The 20,009-nt window shown below is 39.0% G+C and overlaps 1 protein-coding gene across 4 annotated transcripts in view; it reads left to right on the top strand.

Annotated features, from left to right (window-relative positions):
• agrn (agrin) overlaps positions 1–18,878 on the top strand; it is a 203,290-nt gene extending 184,412 nt beyond the window's left edge. For 2 of the 4 annotated variants that reach the window (XM_079477926.1, XM_079477928.1), the window contains 9 exons: positions 1,187–1,277; positions 1,474–1,638; positions 1,753–1,864; positions 5,829–5,945; positions 6,042–6,225; positions 7,183–7,270; positions 13,871–14,095; positions 15,031–15,134; positions 16,482–18,878. In XM_079477926.1, coding sequence (XP_079334052.1) covers positions 1,187–1,277; positions 1,474–1,638; positions 1,753–1,864; positions 5,829–5,945; positions 6,042–6,225; positions 7,183–7,270; positions 13,871–14,095; positions 15,031–15,134; positions 16,482–16,639 — 1,244 coding nt within the window. In that variant the 3' untranslated portion in view covers positions 16,640–18,878. The remainder of the gene's footprint in view (positions 1–1,186; positions 1,278–1,473; positions 1,639–1,752; positions 1,865–5,828; positions 5,946–6,041; positions 6,226–7,182; positions 7,271–13,870; positions 14,096–15,030; positions 15,135–16,481) is intronic. The other 2 variants (XM_079477927.1, XR_013787839.1) reach the window with 2 other exon arrangements.
• The last annotated feature ends 1,131 nt before the right edge of the window (positions 18,879–20,009 follow it).

Here is a 20,009-nt window from a genome sequence, read left to right as displayed (position 1 = left end):
TCATCTGAAATGACACAATCAGTCGTGGTAACAGGTAAGCGGTCCCTGCGGGAGTAGGGCGGGAGATAAAACACAGAACATGGTGCGGACAGAAGGAAATGTATACAATGCTACCTGTTCACAACTGTGATGTCAAGGCTTAATACAACTGACTTTAAGGTGTATTGTAATATGGTTCGTTCCAGTCCTTGATTCTGATTGGTCGGTAGCTGTGCTTTATTCCTGAAGAAATTACGACTGAATGGGTTGCAGGCACTCTGTGTGGTTTATTCAGCCTCTCGTACCTTATTGAGCACCCTATTTTGTAGTAAGCACAGCAGAATAGTTTGTCCATTATAAGTCATTTAGAAATGGGAAAATTTATATTATTAATACAATATATTTTTATTAATAATGTATTTGTTTAATTTGTCGGATTAAAAGATGCAATATGTAATCTCCATTTCTGTTTGAAATATAAAATTGCACTTTACTTTACGTTTGTTAAGAAAACAACTCACATTTACTGCGATAATGTACCTGATAGCTTATAAATGATTATTATTTATTATGTTGTGAAATGGTGTTAAGAGATTGTTTATGTACTTGCTCATTTACTGATCGTTATTTTTATTAATAAAAAAGTTACAGATTGTTGCTTTAAAAGTTGTCACTTCTGCACCAGTAGCAAAACCAAAATCTTTTTTCATCAGTATGTTTACACTCTTTGTGGGGAGGTCAACCATCAAATGGTTGAGAGTTTACCATCTCTGCAGTATTATACTGTGATAGTAGAAAGTTTTTGAACATAACAAAATGTCGCCACATCGCCTAATTAATTCATTTGGCGTACTGCAACATATTGTGTGCTCTTCAGTGGTGGTAATAGAATGAAGTAGTGTTCAGTCATCTGTTATTTTAACAGGCCTGTCTTGTTATATTGTATGGTGCAAAGTCCAAATGACTGCTTCCTTCCTTGTTGTGTCTGCAAGTGTTGTTGCCCTGTACAATAGTAAAGCTGCCACTGAGTTAAACAATAGCTATTGAGCTTTTTGTGTGTTTATGGCTTTGTGTATACACCATGTGTGGTTTTGGAGACTACAGCACAGTATACAGTATAAAGTCTGGTATCTATTGCAGGAAATCTCACCTTTTTTACAAATAATGATACGTCTACAAAGCATTATGGGATTTTTTTGTTTTTCAGTATCAGACAAAGGTGGAGCTTTCATTCCTTACTTTACCGGTGAGTCGTTCTTGGAGCTCAAGGGTCTTCATCTCTATGGCCAGGATCTGAGGTATGACTACATTTATGTGTTTGGAATTACACATTTGATCGGTACATGCACGTTTTCCATTCGAATAAAATCCATGATCATTACCAAATCAACGCTCTTCACAATTGAGCTACAGGAACATAACATGTTGTTATTATGCAAACATATGTAATTATATTTATTATATATAAACGTATTTTGTTTTTTCTGTCCGCAGACAAAAATTCAGCATGACTGTTGTCCTGCTGGCCAATGACTCTAAAGGAATGATCTTCTACAACGGTCAGAAGACGGATGGTAAAGGAGATTTCATCTCTCTGTCTCTGAATGACGGTATCCTAGAGTTCAGATACGACCTGGGCAAAGGGCCAGCTGTCATCAGGTAAACGCAGCTCTCTGTTTCCTTTGTGCAATTATGATACAGTGAGTGGCTTAAAAGATGTATATCAACACATTATTCTTTTCCCACCCTCTGTGCGTGTGTTCGTGAGAACAGGAGTAAAGAGAAAATCAAGCTGAACGAGTGGAATACGGTGAATCTGGAGCGGGCCAGCCGTAAGGGAGAGATCAGCATTAATGGCAAAGACCCGGTCAAAGGAGAATCGCCGGTATGATGACAGCTTATGCTTCTGTAGAGCATGTTTTAGGGAAATGTTGACGAGAGGTTTCACATGACTTCAAAAAGCTCCATCCGTCTTTTAAAGAACTAGAGCCAAAGATGCTCACTTAAGAGAAATTTCATGCTATTCGGATGGTATTTATATGATACTTTGTGAATATACAGCTGCAGAAAGTGACCATTTCAAGAGTTTGTTTTCCATTCTATGACCTACTTACAATATTTCTACCAAATTTCAAATAAAATATTGTTTCTATTTGCAGAAAATGAAAACATTTCAAAATATGCATTCAAAATATGCAAAGATGCTTTTTATTGTTTTCAGATCTCAAATACTGCAAGGAAAACTAATTTACATTCACTTTTAAGCAATGCAACTGTAAGGTTTGCACATAAATTTAGGAATATTTATTTATTTTTATTAAAAAAAGGGATGTGATCATTTGTCACAGTTTTCATGTGTCTCGTCATGCTGTCAGTCTTTCACATCGCTGTTGGATGACTTTGTCACTCCTGAGGTTTGATTTTGTTGAAATTCAACAGACATTGGTCTGGAAGGGCCACAGTACATCTAGAACGGCTGATTAAATGAAAATTTGGAATGGTCTCTTGATTCGTTTCCGGGGCTGTATATTCTTATATCATGGTATTTATACAGTATGACATTCGAAAGCTTTCATATAATAAAAATATTTTAAAAACATGGTAAAACCATGGTACTTTTTGAAAGAAAGTGCATACAAAGTATGCTTTGTTCAGTGTATATTGTGCACGCATGGCTTTGAATGGGCAAGTTTTAGAACGTCGTCTGCCTTTGTTGTCGGGTCTAGGGTGCATGTGTGGGAAGCTTTGGAAACCGTGCCTGTGGCGTCTGTTGTGTGCTTTTGTCTGTGCCCTTCGTTGGCTTTTAATTGCCATGTGGAAATGACTCGGTGTCTATTTTGCTACACGCACAGTGCAGTTTCTCACCCACTCAGATCAATCCCAGCAGCCTCTGCCTGAGCTTGTGTCAAACCCAAAGTATGACAGCGGCACAATGACACCTCAAATGCAAATGAAGGCTGGGTAATAATCTCAACTCTCTCATCCTTCAGTTATTCCAAATTGTGTAATTTGTTTTTAGCTCCATTTAGTCCTGCGCGTAGGTGGTTAAGTCTTTTATAAAGAGAGACGTGTGCTCTTTTTTACATCGTCGGCCCATCCTACGTATGATAATTGCGTATCATCGCGACAGTAGAGGCACGCAAATGTTATTAAAGAGAGAGGATGAGAGGAAAAAATAAGCAAAGAAACCAGAGGGATTTTGTTCCAAAGGGCTGTCTGAAGAGAAACCCCATGAGAAATATTTTTTATATTCCCTCAATGGCCGTTTCAACGACTCGACGCCATGACACAAAGCAAATATAAATAGTGTGTGTGCATTGGTGTAAAACACAAAAAGACTTTTATGCCCCTCTGATTTACTCGGCTCATTCATATTTAAGGCACTATACACGCACACATATATTTATATATTTGTGCCCTGCATGCCAAGTGTCTTGCTTGAGTTATGTGTGTGAATATTTTATCCCTCAGGCTTATAGTTTTGCTGCATGCTGTTGTGTGCGTGTACTGACATTCTCTGTTTTCTTCACTGGTAACATTTTTTTCTTCCTTCCCCTGTGCTCTTTTTATGTGCGCTGTCTGGATGTAAGAAATCACGCAAGGTAATGACTGAAATCTAAAATCGCTTCTCAAATCAACATCCTCATTTCCACCAAAAGAAACATTGAGTAGCCCACTGTCCATTTCAGCTTCATTTTCCATTAGTTAGGTCGTGCTAGAGAAGCCAAAGAACAGAAGGGCCGGAAGTGCTTTTTTAAACTTTAAACTACCCATATGTTGAACGGAAAGAGAGAGATGGAGAGTTTAAAGAGTGAGTTTGGCTTTCACCTCAGGCCAGCTGGTATGGGGGCGGTGAATAGTTATCATTTGACCACTATTGTTTCATCAGCCTTCCGACAACAATGAAATGTCTTCATTAGTCTCGCGTGGGAGGCCTATTAAACAGCGTCGCTGTGGATGTAAACCGAGAGAGCGGGAGGGAAAGACCGACGGTGTGGGAGAGTGGGAGTGTTAGCAGGAAAAGAAAGAGATGTGCGAGGATGAGAGCGTGGTATAGCGCTAGAAAGAGTTGTTAGTTTGTCACGTTTGTTTCTGGGCCTCACAAAGCTATTTTTATTTAAGCTAACATCAGTGATTCACTTGGTGCCCTGTGAGATAAGACGTGACCGTGGAGAAAAGATAAAGCAAGTACAAGATGAGCTTCTCTGGTGATATAATTTTAGTTTGGCATGCAACCTTACGTCATTTTTATGACAAGTGCAACAGAACAACAGAAGTTGTTACTTGAAGGTCCAGTGTGTAATTTTATGGAGGATCTTTTGACAGAAATGCAATATAATATATAATGTCTTCAGAGGTGTACAAAAACTGTACATAATGAAGCTTTATGTTTTTATTACCTTAACATTTTCTATTTCTATCTACATATACCATGGGTCCCCTTGCCACATGCAAGAAAATTGGCCATGTTGTTTTTTCAGCCCTACGGAGCGCGTTTCGGAAATACATTATCTCATTCGAGAAAGAATTGCAAACGTGACAACATCTTAGCCTTGTGTCAGCCTCCATAGTGCTTCGAAAGGGAGGGGTGGAGTGAGCCGTTGGTTGCAATTCACCACCTCACCGCAAGATGCTGTTAAATTTAATACATTGGACCTTTAATTTATAATGCAAATATTCTGCTGTAGTTGTGACTCCAATTGGAACAACCAAATTTCCACTTGACAAACTTTGATGTTTAGAACACGCCTTTTTACCTGCAACTAAATAATCAGAGATACAATTTCCTTTCACGTTTTAATTCCACTCCAAACAATGAGAAACACGCTTTTAGGGCCCTTAGGCAAACTTAGCAAATAACACTCGCAGTCAGCCGTTTACTTCACCTGCTCAATCTCAGCTCATTCTGGCAAAGAAAGACAGAGTGAATTTGTCTTTTCCAGCCTGTGGCTGTCGGTGCACTGCAGCTTTTTGTCAGGACTTCTCATTGCACACGTTTCCGAGCACATCAAGCAGCAGCTGGGTGAATACGTTCCTGGCTATGCTGTCTTGGCCCAACCGCATACTTGGACTGGCCGCCAGGTCCACAGCCAAAGCTTTTCAAGTCTTCCGTGTCCATACTTAGCTATTCTTCTTTTTAAATTACTGAGATACGAGCTGGACCCACACGTCTGAAACTGGCATCGCTGCAAACGTCCCATCGTTTTTTCCCCAGCAATTAACTCGCCTTTCCCCCAAGGCAATTATTGGCCCACATAAAATAAAGATTTTTAATTCCTTTTAAGTTGAATCTCATGCAGAAAAATCCCTTTCAAACGAAGCGTTTTTAGCGCCGGTTGGAGAAATGCTCATTTCATGGTCATCTACCGTGTGAACCGTACTTTAATTAGAGCTTACGATTTGTATTTTAAAGGTCCCACACTCACACATCCATTACACTGTTTCATTTAAAAACCATCCATATCAATAGTCCTCATATCAAACGCTGCAATTATCTCACTTTTTTTCCACCTCTTTTCTTCTGTCTTTCGTGTCATTTTCCATTCAGGGAAGTTGTGCTTAAATCAATTACGCTTTGTAATACAACACCCACACTGATGTGGGTAACAATTAGGTTTGAAAGTTGAATCAATAAATTGCCTGATTTGACCCATCCTCTCACACATTGAGTGACTTTACTGGAGTTGCTCTGCTAGTTCGCCCATAACATTTTATAGTCCTTATGTTAGGGTTTGCCTATCTAGAATGACACCTTTTTAGAGTTTTGTAGCCAGACGAGTGGATGGGGAATGTGAAACGCTTATGATAATGTTCAGATTGGCACTCATGCTCATCTGCATCCCCTCCAGGGCCAGCACACAGATCTCAACCTGAAGGAGTCTCTCTTTGTGGGCGGAGCTCCTGATTTCCGCAAAGTAGCCAGAGCTGCTGCTATTAAAGATGGCTTCAAGGGGTCCATTCAAAAGGTGAGTGGATATTGTAAGACAAGCTTTTGCTCAAATGTTGCTTTACTGTGGTCACCAGAACGTGTGACACTGCATTTGTCGTGTTTGCTTTCTTAGATAACACTGATGGGTATTCCAGTCCTGAAAGGTGATAATGCCCTTCAGTCCAGTGATGTGTCCATGTATCCCTTCCATCCCTGCTCCAAAGATGTTTGTAAGAATGGAGGTCGTTGCAATCCCTTGTTGGACAGCTATGAGTGTGTGTGTCTGCATGGGTTTGCCGGGGCGCACTGTCAAGAAGGTGAGTGGAGGTCTCAAATCATAACGCTTGTTTTTATTACCAATGTAGAGCCCTCTCATACTTCTTTAGGGCAAGATTTGCTTGCTACTTTAGCATTATCATTTAAAACATATTTAGTAGTAGCTAGTGGCACCATTAGCCAATAATGTGCTCCACTTAATGATTCTGCATAATCCACGCCTCCAAACGTAAAGGAATAGTTCACCCAAAACTGAGCACTGAGTCGTGTTCCTAAAACCCCTATGACTTGATTTCTTCTGTGGAATCAAAAGGAAAATTTCTGATGGTCCTTTGCTTAAGGGCTTGAATCTGGGAAGCTTTTAAGTATTCAAAATAATTCCGAGGAGATTTATGTTAATTTACGTTAAAGGGATAGCTCACCCAAAAAATTTAATTCTGTTATCATTCACCTTGTCATGTTAAACCTTTAGTCATGTTAAACTTTAAGTCATGTTAAACCTTTATGACTTTCTTTCTTTTGCAGAACACAGAAAAATATGTTTCTAAAAATGACGGTAACCAAAAAACGATCGTACCCATTGACTTCTATTGTATGTACACAAAACCAGTGCAAGTCAATGGGTCCCACCTGATTTTTGTGTCCAACATTATTTAAAAAATCTTCTTTGGTGTTCTGCAGAAGAAAAAATAAATACAGGTTAAGCTGACAAAAAGTTGAGATAAATTACAGTTTTTTTTGTTTTTTGTAAACTATCACTTTAACGAAGACAACATTTTAACTTTTTAAGTTAACATTTCCAGGACAAACACACTCCAGAACCCTGAGGAACTTTTGCTCACCTCATTAACCTTGCTGCTCTTACTGTTTTATGCTCTTAATTAAGCCACACAAGCATGAAGTGTTCCATACATCACACGTTTCCTGCTTCTCTTTAATTAAACAGGGTCTTGCATCGATCTGTGTAATTTCAATTCATCTTCTCTCCTCCCATCCAGCAATTTACGAGAAATCCGCCGGGGACACAGAGGCCATTGCTTTCGATGGCCATACATTCATCGAATATCACAACGGGGTCACCAAAAGGTAATGTCAGCACACGCCGATGACCTCCCGAACAATCAAATGAGGGGTGATGACAAGATAGATTTATCAAGCCCCATTTTAGACCCGTCATGCTTCCACGTTTTATCTAATAGCTTGACTTCACCAATTACTACGTTTGGCGGACTGTCTCTTTGGTATTCTGTGAACTCTGGCTGGTTCCAATTAGAACAGCATCCGAGGAGTCTCATGACCACATTGCTCATGTGCTGTAATGAACCTTTCCTTTCCCTACCACTCGCTTGGAGCCCAAAACCACACGTCTTTGCTAAAGCAATCCTTATGCACATCTTGATAATTGGTTATCAAATAGTGCGCGGTTATTGGATAATGTGTCTGTGATCTTAATTCCTGTTCCATGTATATGAACTTTGCTTTCTTTATGTCCTGCATCAATTTACTAATCTACTATATAGGGGGTGTCTACAAATTTCAGAACGAAAAAAATCATAATATTTAAAATTAATCGATTTAAATAACTAATCATAGCAAAAGTCGTACATTTCTGTTATGTCTGTCTGTCCGGACACGTAGTTTCTGTTGTCTATTCTCTTGTCTGTCTGTCTCATTCGAGTGTCCTCTGTTGTCTTTTCTCCACTCTCAAGCCAACTGACCAATGAGATCCCAGAGTAAGTAACCCAGAAGCATTCTGGGATAGATTAAATGAAAAGAAACTAACCTTTTAGGCAAACCATTGATTAAACCCAACATAAAGCATTCCCATTTACATCACATATAGACTTTTGAAACATCCAGGGCTCTTATCAATTGTACATCGAGTTTTTTTTCTACATGACAGTCTATTTCCAGGAAATGTTGCATCATTGTCATCAGCTGCATCAGAAATAAGTTTCAAGATAGCATGTTTGGCATGAATGATGATGAGCATTGTGATACGCTGATAGAAATTGTGCATGAAAGTACCTGAACTGAATTTAAAAATATGTCTGCATATATTCATCAAACGACTTATGAAAATATGAATGAAGCGCCTTTTAAGTGCAAGTAGTTTTTTTTACTTATTGAATTTTTTAACGCGCGGTATGCATCAATATTTAGTTGGTACTTTAGGTGGGTTTAAATGGCATTTTGCCGTTCCATTAGAGGAATGCTCAATCTGTTATTGTGTTCCTTTTAGTGATTCTTATTTTAAATGATTTGTTTCCTTCTGAATGTAATTAAGTGTCTAAGTGGCTGCGCCGAGCCCTGTAAAAGCTGGCAGCTTGATTAAATGGAATTATGTTATGTATTATGCTCCATGAAAAGTTTCTGTCTGGCTTTTAAGCCACATCGGTTTGTCTGTCAAATCACTAACTGTGATTTCTAATAATTGTGCCCGAGATGAGAGAGAATGTGGCACATTAATTAGGGATTTGTCTCTCAAAAACCGACCGCCATAAATGGGCCTCGTCCAGCCTAGAAACTGACCCACTGCAGACATCAATAACGGTTAAGAAGAAGGCCCTCTTCATTGACTCTTCCTGGGGTTTAATGCGTGTCACTTCCTTTACAAATGAAGTGGCAGAATAAAATTAATCTCAAGCAAGGAAGCTCACTGGCCCTTCGCGAGTGTCATCAATTCAGCATGATCTGGTTTTGAAAAGAGCCCTAAAAGTTAATGAATTCCTCAGAGGACACAGTGGCCCTGATTCTGTGGAGTAATGTTTCTGTTAGTGTTTACTGTGCTCTTAATTTCTCTTTATTCCCAACCTTGGATCAATTTACCCGTGCTTACCATTTAAGTGACCTGTTTTAAAGTGCGCTTTTGTCATATTAAGCCATTTGACCTCATTTGGTATTATGGAATATTTTGTATTAAGTGCTGTATCAAAACATACTGAGTTGCATCACTGCCTTCAAAGAAAGCATTATAACCATGATGGAACCACTTTTAGTGATTTGAATCGCTCTACATGAGCTGCATATCTTTAGTTTGATGTCGGAGTGTTGCTAAACTAACGGCGTGCTTCTAAAGTGCACAAATATTGGGTATTAGTCCATTTTCCGGTATTGGGTATATTTATTATTTACATATTATCTCATTTTCGTACCATTTCGTACCATTTTCTTGTATATTAAAGATATGTTGGATCCTTGTCAGAACAAGAGATCTTAAAAGTATAGTTCCCCCCAAAATGTTCTTACCCTCATGACATTCCAAACCTGTATGACATTCGTTATAATACAGAACACATAAGAAATATTTTTTAAAATGTTGTTGACTAAATAACATTGACCCCCCATTGACTTCTATTGTATGGACACAATGCCACTTCTCCAAATATATTATTTTGTGTTCCGCATACAGGTTTTGAATGACATGCGGGTGAATGAATTACCGAATTGGTAATGAACGGTTCCTTTAAGTGGCAGTAATATTAGTTTTTCTAGCTGTTGGAACAAGCTTTGCGTCATAGCGTGGTGTCTCAGTAGGCAGGTCACTTGGTTTTGGGAGAACATTTCATTGGCTTTGGTCCAATAGACATGATATTGCTTTAGCTCTTTCATACATAACCACTGAAACGTACCCTTAGTTTTTTTTCATTTTCTCATTTCACTAGATGATATTTTGATGGATTCATTGTTGACTGTACAGTATGAGTTTAAAACATTAATATCACTTGGTTGACTGATAACCTATAACTACTGGTCGCCTAAAATAATCTAGGAAGGTCACTCAGCTGGCACTCCTGTTTCTTGGCACATCTTGTGTCTGTGTATGCGATCCCTGTTTTTCCTCTCCTCCCCATTTTGCACTTATTGCATGCCTATCATTTCTTCCCTTGCTCTTCTAAGTCCTGAGTCACTGGAGAACCCATCTGACCAGAGGTGAGTCCTCTCTGCTAGAACTGTTTTCAATGGCATGCCGTCCTTTCACACCCAGCCGTCCTACCCAGGCTAAAGGCCAGGGTCATTTTGGTTTAACCCAGCTTGTGCTGACACGTTGAAATCTAATGTGAGAGAAGTGTATTTAATGGAAAAGTACACTGGAAGTAGGCTTCAAATTCTGTCACCATTGACGGTGAACATAAAAGTAGTCCATATGACCATATTGCGAGTCATCTCAGGTAAACAAAAGCTTTGTGTTAGAATCAGACTGCAAGTTTGGTCAGTATTTACTGAAATCTTTGTTTTCTTCAGCAGTGTGTGATGTTAACAATCAGACCGATTTCAAATCTCCCTAACCTGTCTAAAATAAAAGTAGTGTCCACTCAGTTATGCTGTTTCTTACAAAATAATGACATACATGAAAATTTTCAGTCACGCTTTAGATTGCATCGTAGTACTGAAACTGTGCTCGTTAAAGTTACAAAAGACCTGCTTATAGCATCAGATAAAGGTAACATCTCACTCCCATACCATACTTCTAGATCGCTTGCAAGATTGTTCCAGTATTGAGGGACTGGCACTACAATGGTTCAGATCTTAATTATCAGACAGACATCAATTTGTCCATTTAAATGGGGAATCATCAAATCTAACGCAAGTAAATTTTGGATTACCTCAGGGATCGGTTTTAGGACCCTTGCTATTCTCCATAAACATGCTGCCCCTTGGAAACATAATTAGAAAACATGGAATTAGCTTCCACTGTTATGCAGATGATACTCAGCTATATATCTCATCAAGACCAGATGATTCGTTCCAGCTATCCAAATTGGCAGAGTGCAGCAAAGATATATAACATAACATGACTTGACTGCTGTAATGCGCCACTTAGTCGTTGTCCTACATCATCAATAAACAAACTACAGTTAGTTCAGAATGCAGCTGCCATTGTTCTAACCAGGACCTGAAAATACGATCACATAACCCCAATGTTATCAACCCTTCACTGGCTACCCATTCAGTATCGTATTGACTTTAAACTATTTATAATCACTTATAAACCCTTAAAGGGTTTAGCCCCTACCTACCTAACAGAGCTTCTATCACACTACAACCCATCACGCTCTCTAAGATCTCAAAACTCCAGACTTTTGATAACACCTAGAATAACTAAATCCACCAAAGGGGTTCGAGCTTTCTCATACGTAGCACTTAAACTCTGGAATAGCCTTCCCGATACTATTCAAGGGTCAGACACACTCTCCCAATTTAAATCTAGATTAAAGACATATCTTTTCAGCCAAGCATTCACTTAATGCAAAAGATGCCAAATAAACCACCGGGAGACTGCATTTATTAGACATTATTTACTAGAATAATTTAGCTTGTTCTTTAAACACCATGAACTGTGCTGTGTTTTACCTTTTTAGTTTTTTCAGTTTTTTCTTATTTTCTCCTGTTAAGCTACTTTGAAACAATGCACATTGTGAAAAGCGCTATATAAATAAATTGACTTGAATCCTTGAAAATTGCATCAAATGTCCTCAGCATAGCAAATTCAAAGTCCCCTTGCTGTGGCAAATTTTGGGCTTATCTTTGATCAACAAAATAAAACATTCAGATGTTCCTCTGTGAAAATCATTTTCATGTCTTAAAATTTTTTGAATGCGACCTTGCTTTATTTAGTACACGTAAAACGTGCATATGCAAATTAGTCTCCGCCTCCACTCAGTCACACCAGCTAACATTAGCATTAAACCTGATTTACATCACAGGGGGGGGGGTCTTTAAAGTATGCAGCATATTGAATTAGATATAGGAGATATAGGTACAGTGAGGGGAAGTGAAGCTTATGTAAGACTCCAGAAGGCTTGACAATATGATGCATGAAGTGTATGGACTGCTTTTATGACTCTTTTATCGTGCTTTTTCTGTACAAAAATAAAACTGTGACTTTTTGTGTGTCTTGGCCACTCTGAACAAAACACTACTGTTTCTCAATAAAAAAAATAATAACATGAGGGTGAGTAAATAATATAGAATCTGGGTAAACTAATCTCATAGTAGGTTTTCCTATGTGAGCCACTGACCCCTATAGGTGGACAGTATGAATCACTCAAAGCTTGAATATATTATGCGTAAATGGTAGCACTTTATTACACGTGCTGTGCTCAAAATTGAAATGCATAATCTACAATTAATCCAAAAGATCTGCTAGTGTTAATGAAATCAGAAATACAACTTTTCTTCAGAATGTTCTAGATGCTTGAGATCCTAATGGGACACGAGCAATAATGAGCTCAGCAGAGTGGTGTGTAATCATAGTTAGCTGCTTTCATAGTGGAGCTCTGGCCTGGGGCCCTTTGCAGGGAAGGCCTGTGGAAAGAGTCCAGTCAGCACATTACGTGTGTCTCATCGGAAAGGAATTCAATTACACCAAATAACTATTCAGTCTTACGCCATCACGGCCTCATCTGAAAATTTGCATAATAAATTTCCGATTCCAGAATCCTAAATTGAGTTCGCAAACACTGTGAAACTAAATTGAAGTTGTCAGTCAGGTCGACGGCCGCGTGGCAGACAAAAAACCCCACCTGTTTTCGTGGTCTGATTAACTTGAGCCGGCCATGATCCCCGGGGTAACCGCATGGTTTCCGGTAACGAAGACAACATGCACTGTTTGACTTCGGGCTCTTTCCAGTTATACAGGTTTAACTCTTATTTGAAAATACACCTGGGATTGATATGTTCGCTGAACCTCACAACATGAGGAAACATGGCTAAAGACAAACTGACAAATAAACACAATTGGTGAGATCGCGGTTTGGTTGAACATGCCACACCTGCAGAGATTGGTGTTGGTGTGGTGTGAAGATACAAGCCCAGTCACCATCTGCTTTCTCCGCTTCTGTGTTTTGTGTCCATCGTCTCTCTATTGTCGTCTTGTCTGTGTTTTGTCTTTGTCTTGTTTGTGTCTTTTTTTCATGTTGTTCTGACTGTTTCTGACTTAACCCTGTGTATCTATTTGCCATCCTGACTTACAAATGAACCCCCCCCCCTCGAATAATGTCCCACTTGATGTTAGCGACTGCAGATGCACCACAGAGAACAAAATAATTGTTGTTAACATAGCTTCTTTCCTCTGTGGCGTATCTCGGCTTGTATTCGGGGAGGTGTGTCGGAGACGATCAGGTCCCCCGATGGTCTGAACCAAAGCGTGATGTCTCCATAGGCCATGGTTGTCAGAGTGACTTTGACTGACTTCCCCAAGGACAACCCGATTTCACCTTTCCTATACTCTTTATATGAGACGGGTGCATCCAGGCAACTAGATTAAAAAGCACATCAGACAGCAGCTAATATGAGCGTCCTTCCTTAGTGCTCCCTGTGCAGGAAGAGCAAATCGAGAGCTTGCAGGCAAGATAGGAAGTCTTAGCTTGTAGATAACCTAAAGTGTGTCACCAGCTCTCTCACACGAACGCACACATTCATGTTCAAAAGACCACCCCCTTCCCCTCATGGCCTAGTTTTACTGATGGTCTATGAAGACCCCTTAGGAACTGTTAAATCATGCACCATGTTGCTCACTGGTTAATGCACCAATGTAGATAATGCACATCCACAGGGTTTTAGATGTTTTACAATTAAACTATATTGTCTAAGTAGCAGGTAAGTCTCATGGTCTTGTTGTTAACACGCTCACCTGAACAGGGATGACTTTGTGATAGCGACTGCTTTTCCTCTTTGATCTAGTGAGAAGGCCCTGCTGGTGAATAAATTTGAGCTGAGCATTAAGACCGAGGCAACCCACGGTTTGATTTTGTGGAGCGGGAAGGGAGTGGAACGCTCTGACTACATCGCTCTCGCCATCGTGGACGGACGGGTCCAGATGACCTACGACCTTGGCTCCAAGCCTGTGGTGCTAAGCTCCTCTGTGCGGGTCAACACAAACCATTGGATACGAATTAAGGCCAGCAGGTAAGTCAAGTCAAATCAGCTTTATTAATATAGCGCTTTATACAATTTTCATTGTTACAAAGAAGCTGTACAAGAAAACATTCGACTATAAGTAAAACATAAAAGGTTATGCAAGTCAAAACACAGGTCAACAATAAATTCCCATATGCAGTGTTAATTAAATAAGACTATAAAATTCTAGCAGCCCCCCGGCCAGGAAAACAGTGCAAAACAGTATGCAAACGGTGGCAAGGATCCTACCCAAAGGTAATGCAACAAGAAGATAAATCAAAGACTAGAGAAAGTTGTTACAGTTGTTGCCACAGGTTTGCCTCTAGAGGACGACATTTACATTTACTAAAGGTTGTAGTTTTCAGTCTGTTGTTCCCATTGCTAAGGAAAACTAACTTCAATAGACTTCTTCTGTTTTGTTATCTAAAAATTTATATTTAGTGCAAGTTTGTGCAAAAAGTCATCTTTGCATAGGTTTACACAGAAGCGTTTGAAGAAAATCTTGTTTTTTTAGTCATTGTGCGTTCCAAGTAATTTCAATCAAACTGCAGTTGGGTCCCTGATACACATATAGCAGACACCTATTTGATGTTTGCATTTCCATCTGCATGACATTTTCTTTGTTTGCTCATCTGCAAGTCGTCTCTGAGATGTCATATAGACAGCTAAAAGATATCTCTAAGATGTTTATAATTTAGAATGTATGTAAAACTGCTCTTACTACGATGTTAAGCAGATGTTTTTACACAGCAGATGCTTTCCAGATCTCCAGATCTTCATTGCTGTTATTTGGGGTTGTTCTGATAACTTAAAAAAATACAGCTAACTAACAGAGTAATTTATTGTGAAAAAAAACAAGTATACTATTTGACCTGATTTAAGCATTTGCAAATGAACTCTTTGTTTGTTTTTAATGCTATGCATTTCTTCTGCTCATTTCACAGAGCGCTCAGAGATGGCTCTCTGCAGGTCGGTAATGAGGCAGCTGTCACCGGGTCATCACCCCTGGCCGCCACACAGCTGGACACAGACGGCGCACTCTGGTTGGGTAAGTCCTTGAGTAAACTCTTTTGCTAAATCTTTGCTCATTTGTACCTGCACCGCCACACAGAATATCCACAGCCTCCATTTAGCTTGTACATTCTAATTGGATCTTGCCCCACAGCGAGCGTTTTTAAGAGCTAAATCTCATTTCACCTGAGCATTACACAAGAACTTCACAGATGCACTTCATTGGTTATTAAAAATCGAGAAGTTAAAACACGTTGTTGACTTGTTACAGGTTTGTAGGAAGTTATTGTTAATTCCAGGATGAGTTTCCGCTGTAGGGTTACATTTATGGTTTAATATCTCAAAGCCTCAGTGTGATTTTATAATGACAAACCAAGCTCATGAGAGAGAATTTTGAGGATGCAACATCTTAGTGGCCTAGAATTACTTGAGAAATGTGTTTGTGTCGGGTAGCCAAGGCCAGCCAGCATCAGTGGAATAGGTGTTGTGGATGCCCGGTGGCGAGATTTGTTTTTCTTACACAGCTTCAACATCAAGGGCTCTCTCCTAAAAAATCCCTTCTGTCAAATACTGTCATTTATTTACTTATCAAAATGTAATTCACTTGAAGTAAGCCCTGTCAATCTTTTGGTCCGAAGCAAACAATCTGATTATAGGGGACCACATGAGGAGCATGATCCAGAGATATGCTAACAAATTATAACAGAGTAAAATTTTAGCCATGCTCAAAGAGAAAAAAACAGAGCAGGATTTTTGACGGTGTAAGGTCCCTGATGGTGAGAAGCTCTCGCTCTGAAAGCTTTCAGCCCACATCCCTGGAGCCCGGGTTTCCAAAAGCACTGTTTGATCTTTTCACCTGTTCCCGAGTTCCGCTCACCTGTCTCCATCCTTTCACAGTCTGACTCTTCTGCGTTAGACACCAGTGTGTTTTGGGAATGATGAAGTTTTCAACAGTCTTCAGTGCTGAATTTCCCTCACACAATACTCACAGCCTATTTGTTAGTTTTTTTAAACTATGTAGAAAGTCTGCATTGTGTTCCTACTGTATATCTATCTTCTATTTCTGTAAATCTTTAACCAACATTTTAAACTAATTTTGAATTTGCATACATACTGGTTATATAGAACTGTTCAGAACACACCCTAAAAAAATCCAGGATTGAAACCCAATCCATGTTCACTTAAAAAAAATCCCAGAAAGCCCCCAAAGTGTTTATTCTTCTGTGAAACACAAAATGGAAAATATGTTAATAAATGTACCGGCCCATCTGTTATAAATAATGAAAATGAATTGGGGAGATGGGCTGTCAAAATGACAAAAAAGTAGTGTGCAGTGAATCATGTGTACCTGATGGGATCTTTTTGTTCTTTCTCTGCTCTCAAGGTGGTCTGGAGGAGCTGACTGTTGCTCGCCGGTTGCCCAAGGCTTACAGCACAGGCTTTGTTGGATGTGTTAAAGATGCGATAGTTGACGGGGTGGAACTACATCTGGTAGAGGACGCCTTAAACAGTCCCAAAATATTACACTGTTCTGCAAAATAGTGCAGCTTCCCCTCTTTCCTTCCAACACCATGTCTACTGCTGTAATTATTTTTCTATTTTTTTGTATACTTTTCTTTGATTTTATATTTGGAAAATTACATTGTTTTAATTATTTTGGTTTTTTTTCTTTTCATCTTTGCATACACACTTAATCGCATCCTCAGTTGCAGGTGAACATGGTGTCACAAGACATGCAAAAATGCGTATTATTTCTGTGCCGTTTCGACGACAAACAAAACAACATGGACTTGCTCATTACTTGAACTGTGGCAGATGAGGTCGGTGCTGTCTGGATTGCCTTCCGGTGCCATTACTCGCTCGACATCCGGCAATCATCGTACATTCCTCTGAGCCGTTGCTGCGGCCCATTACTACGCGTAAAGATCTAAAAAATGACTTTCTGCTTCATCGAGATACGATGGCATCCGTGAAATAAGCTGAGCAAGTCTATGTACGATATTCCTCCTTTATGATACCACTAACAGGGGTGAACGCTCAGTGATTCAGAGCCTCCCTAGATGATAGTAGCTGACATAATATTTAGCATTCCTCAGAATTCTGCATTATTTTCCATGCAAATGTCACTATGTATGAGATGTAATAAATAGTAAAAAAAAAACATGAGACTGTGAATTTTGAAGATGCTATTTTTTTCGTTGCAAGGGTTTGTCTCATGTGTTGTGCATATCTAAAGAGCAATTACATATATATACTATATGACCACTTGTTGCATGCATCTTTTTAAGTGTTGAGTTGATTTTCTTTTGTTTTTTTATCTCCATCATTCCATTCAAGGCAGAAATGTAGCTAGCCAGTATGACTACATTGCAATGTAAATTTCCTTTATTTCTTCTGTTTCGACATTCATTCAATTTAGGAGAAATGTTGAATTTTTATAATACATTGCTCAGATTTGTCAATCTGGACTTCTTGTGTATGACGGAAAAAATTCAGCTGTTACATCAACTCAACATCAGGAGGCGCTGTAACACAGGAAGAGATGAGAGACTCAAAGGACACATCAGATGGACGCAAAAGCATTGAAATTCATGGCATGTTCAGTCATCGAACAAAAATCACGTGTTCCCTGTATTATTTTCTATCTTGTATCAAAGAAAATGTTGCTTTTCAATGCTGCCAGCACTTGCTATAACGGGCGTATGTTGTAGACCCCTTGCATCCTATGACTGTGACCTCCAAAACAGCTGGTCTTGTCCCAGAAGTAATCATTGAAAATAGTAATGCATGGTATTGTCATGTCAAAATGGTTTTGTTACCTGTTCAAAGGCAATGCTATGGTTTCTACTGCACTCTCAGTGTAAGAAATAATAAGAGTTTGATACCAGATGCTTTGCCATATTCAAAAACATGCCTGTTCAAGGTATATAACATCACAGTTTATTTCTTTTTGTAATTTTCTTTCTTTTGGGCTTTTTTCCCTTGGGACGTGCAATTCATTTTGCCATAAGTTACAGAGGTTGTAGTATTATACACTGGAACCAAGTCTGACGTGTCTATACACAAAGCATATCCTGATGTCGTATATATGAGTGGTGGTAAATGGGAATCACTGATAATGTATGTGTCTAGGGTTAAAACAGAATTCATAGGATGCCTAGTGTTATGGACTAAGACCTGGAGCCCTTTGTTACTGCATGAGCTATTGATCATCCACTCGTTTAGTGCCCTAACCTTAGATGGACTAAATTTTTGTCTCTTTTCTATAATGGAAGTTATTTTTTGACATCATCCAGTAGCTTTGCTCCTGTACACCTGGAGTGCTCTCAAGGGACAAGGCTCAATGCCATGAAAATCTGCTGTGTGTGACTGGAAACTGAGAAATGCCTTAAAATCATTCACCGTTAATGGGTGACAAAAGTTAATGTCTATATTGTTCTGTGCTCTCACTTTAGCCAATATATTAGTCTCATTGCATTCTCATAATGTAAATGAATTCATAAATGTTAATAATTATATTAATAATGCTTATAAAAATGTCCAGAAAGCCTCGATAATAGTGGTTCTGGACTCTACAAAATACTATTTACTGTACAAATACTATTTTCAGGATCTTATTTATGTCTTAAGAGGATTCCCAGGTTGGCATTTGTAAACTACTGTTTTCATTGAATTCTACTTATTGGGCAATGCACAGAATGAGAGGCATGACATTACCATTACTAACTTTATTACCTGTGTCTTGTGTTCCAACCACCATAAAATAAAACGTCAAACAAACTGAACTGACTTTGAAACCTGTCTGTAACCTTTCAAATCTATGAATAAATCCCTTCATTTCCCAAACTGTCAAACCACAGCCTCCCTTATAGTATTGCAGTCAATCCACAGCAGACATCTAGTCTTTAAGGATGGTCTTTTGTTAAAGTACTGACAAACTCTTGGAAAAACACCAGACATGGATACTTTTTAATGTAAAGGGATTCCGTCATAACTTCTGTCACTCTTTTCATTCCAATTGTGTGAGACTTTCTTTTTTGTGTGGAAAAGCAATTATGTATGATATCGAAGCTGTTTCCTCCTCATTAAAGTAAACAGGGATCTGTCTCTGGTATCCGTCTAAAGCAGCTTGTGACATTCAAAACTTTTCATGTTTTACCCAAGACAAGTCATACCGGATAGAATGGATTAGTAAACCATGACAGAATTTGTATTATAATTTGTAAGTGAACGAACCCTTTTAGATGTTTATAAACCAAAATAGCTTGTATTTTGCAGTGGGTGAAAGAGAGGTATAGAATCGAGTGAATTATGCAATGTGTGTTCTCTGTGGGCCTCAAAAATATCATCAGACATGAAAGCCTAAGATTGTCAACTATAAGAAAAACAGATCCCACCAAAGAAATGTGCCTGATGGAAAAATGTATTAGATTTCTCTGCATGGCAGTAAGTGTGAAATAATCCATAGAATTCTTGCTTTATGTTCATGGAAGTCCAATAAAGAGGCTTTTACTGCAAATAACAAGACTTCAGCTGTCTGGCAACATCAGGGGATCTGTGGCTTCCTTTGTTCTTCCTCATGGGTTTTGCTTTGGACAACAGAGTCCTCGGGCTGTAAGGTCAATGGCCATCCTGGAGGGAGGAGGGGGGCTTGTCAGTAGCACTGACTCTTCCTTTGGGGAATGACTTCCTTCAGTGGACTTCCTTAAAGGGATACTTCACCCAAAAATGAAAATACTGTCATCATTTCCTCACCTTCGAGATGTTTCAAATCTGTATACATGTATACATACAGAAAGATATTTCTAAGAACTCTTACAACCAATCAGATCTTGCCCCCCATAGACTCCCATTGGAAAAAAAATATTTTTTTCTTTGTTCTGTTAAGTCATTTTGAAGAATGTAGGACAAC

Source organism: Barbatula barbatula, assembly GCF_947034865.1.
Source record: "Barbatula barbatula genome assembly, chromosome: 17".
NCBI classification, from domain to species: domain Eukaryota; kingdom Metazoa; phylum Chordata; class Actinopteri; order Cypriniformes; family Nemacheilidae; genus Barbatula; species Barbatula barbatula.
The sequence above is the reverse complement of the archived record's forward strand: the minus strand, read 5'-3'. Positions and strand labels throughout refer to the sequence as shown.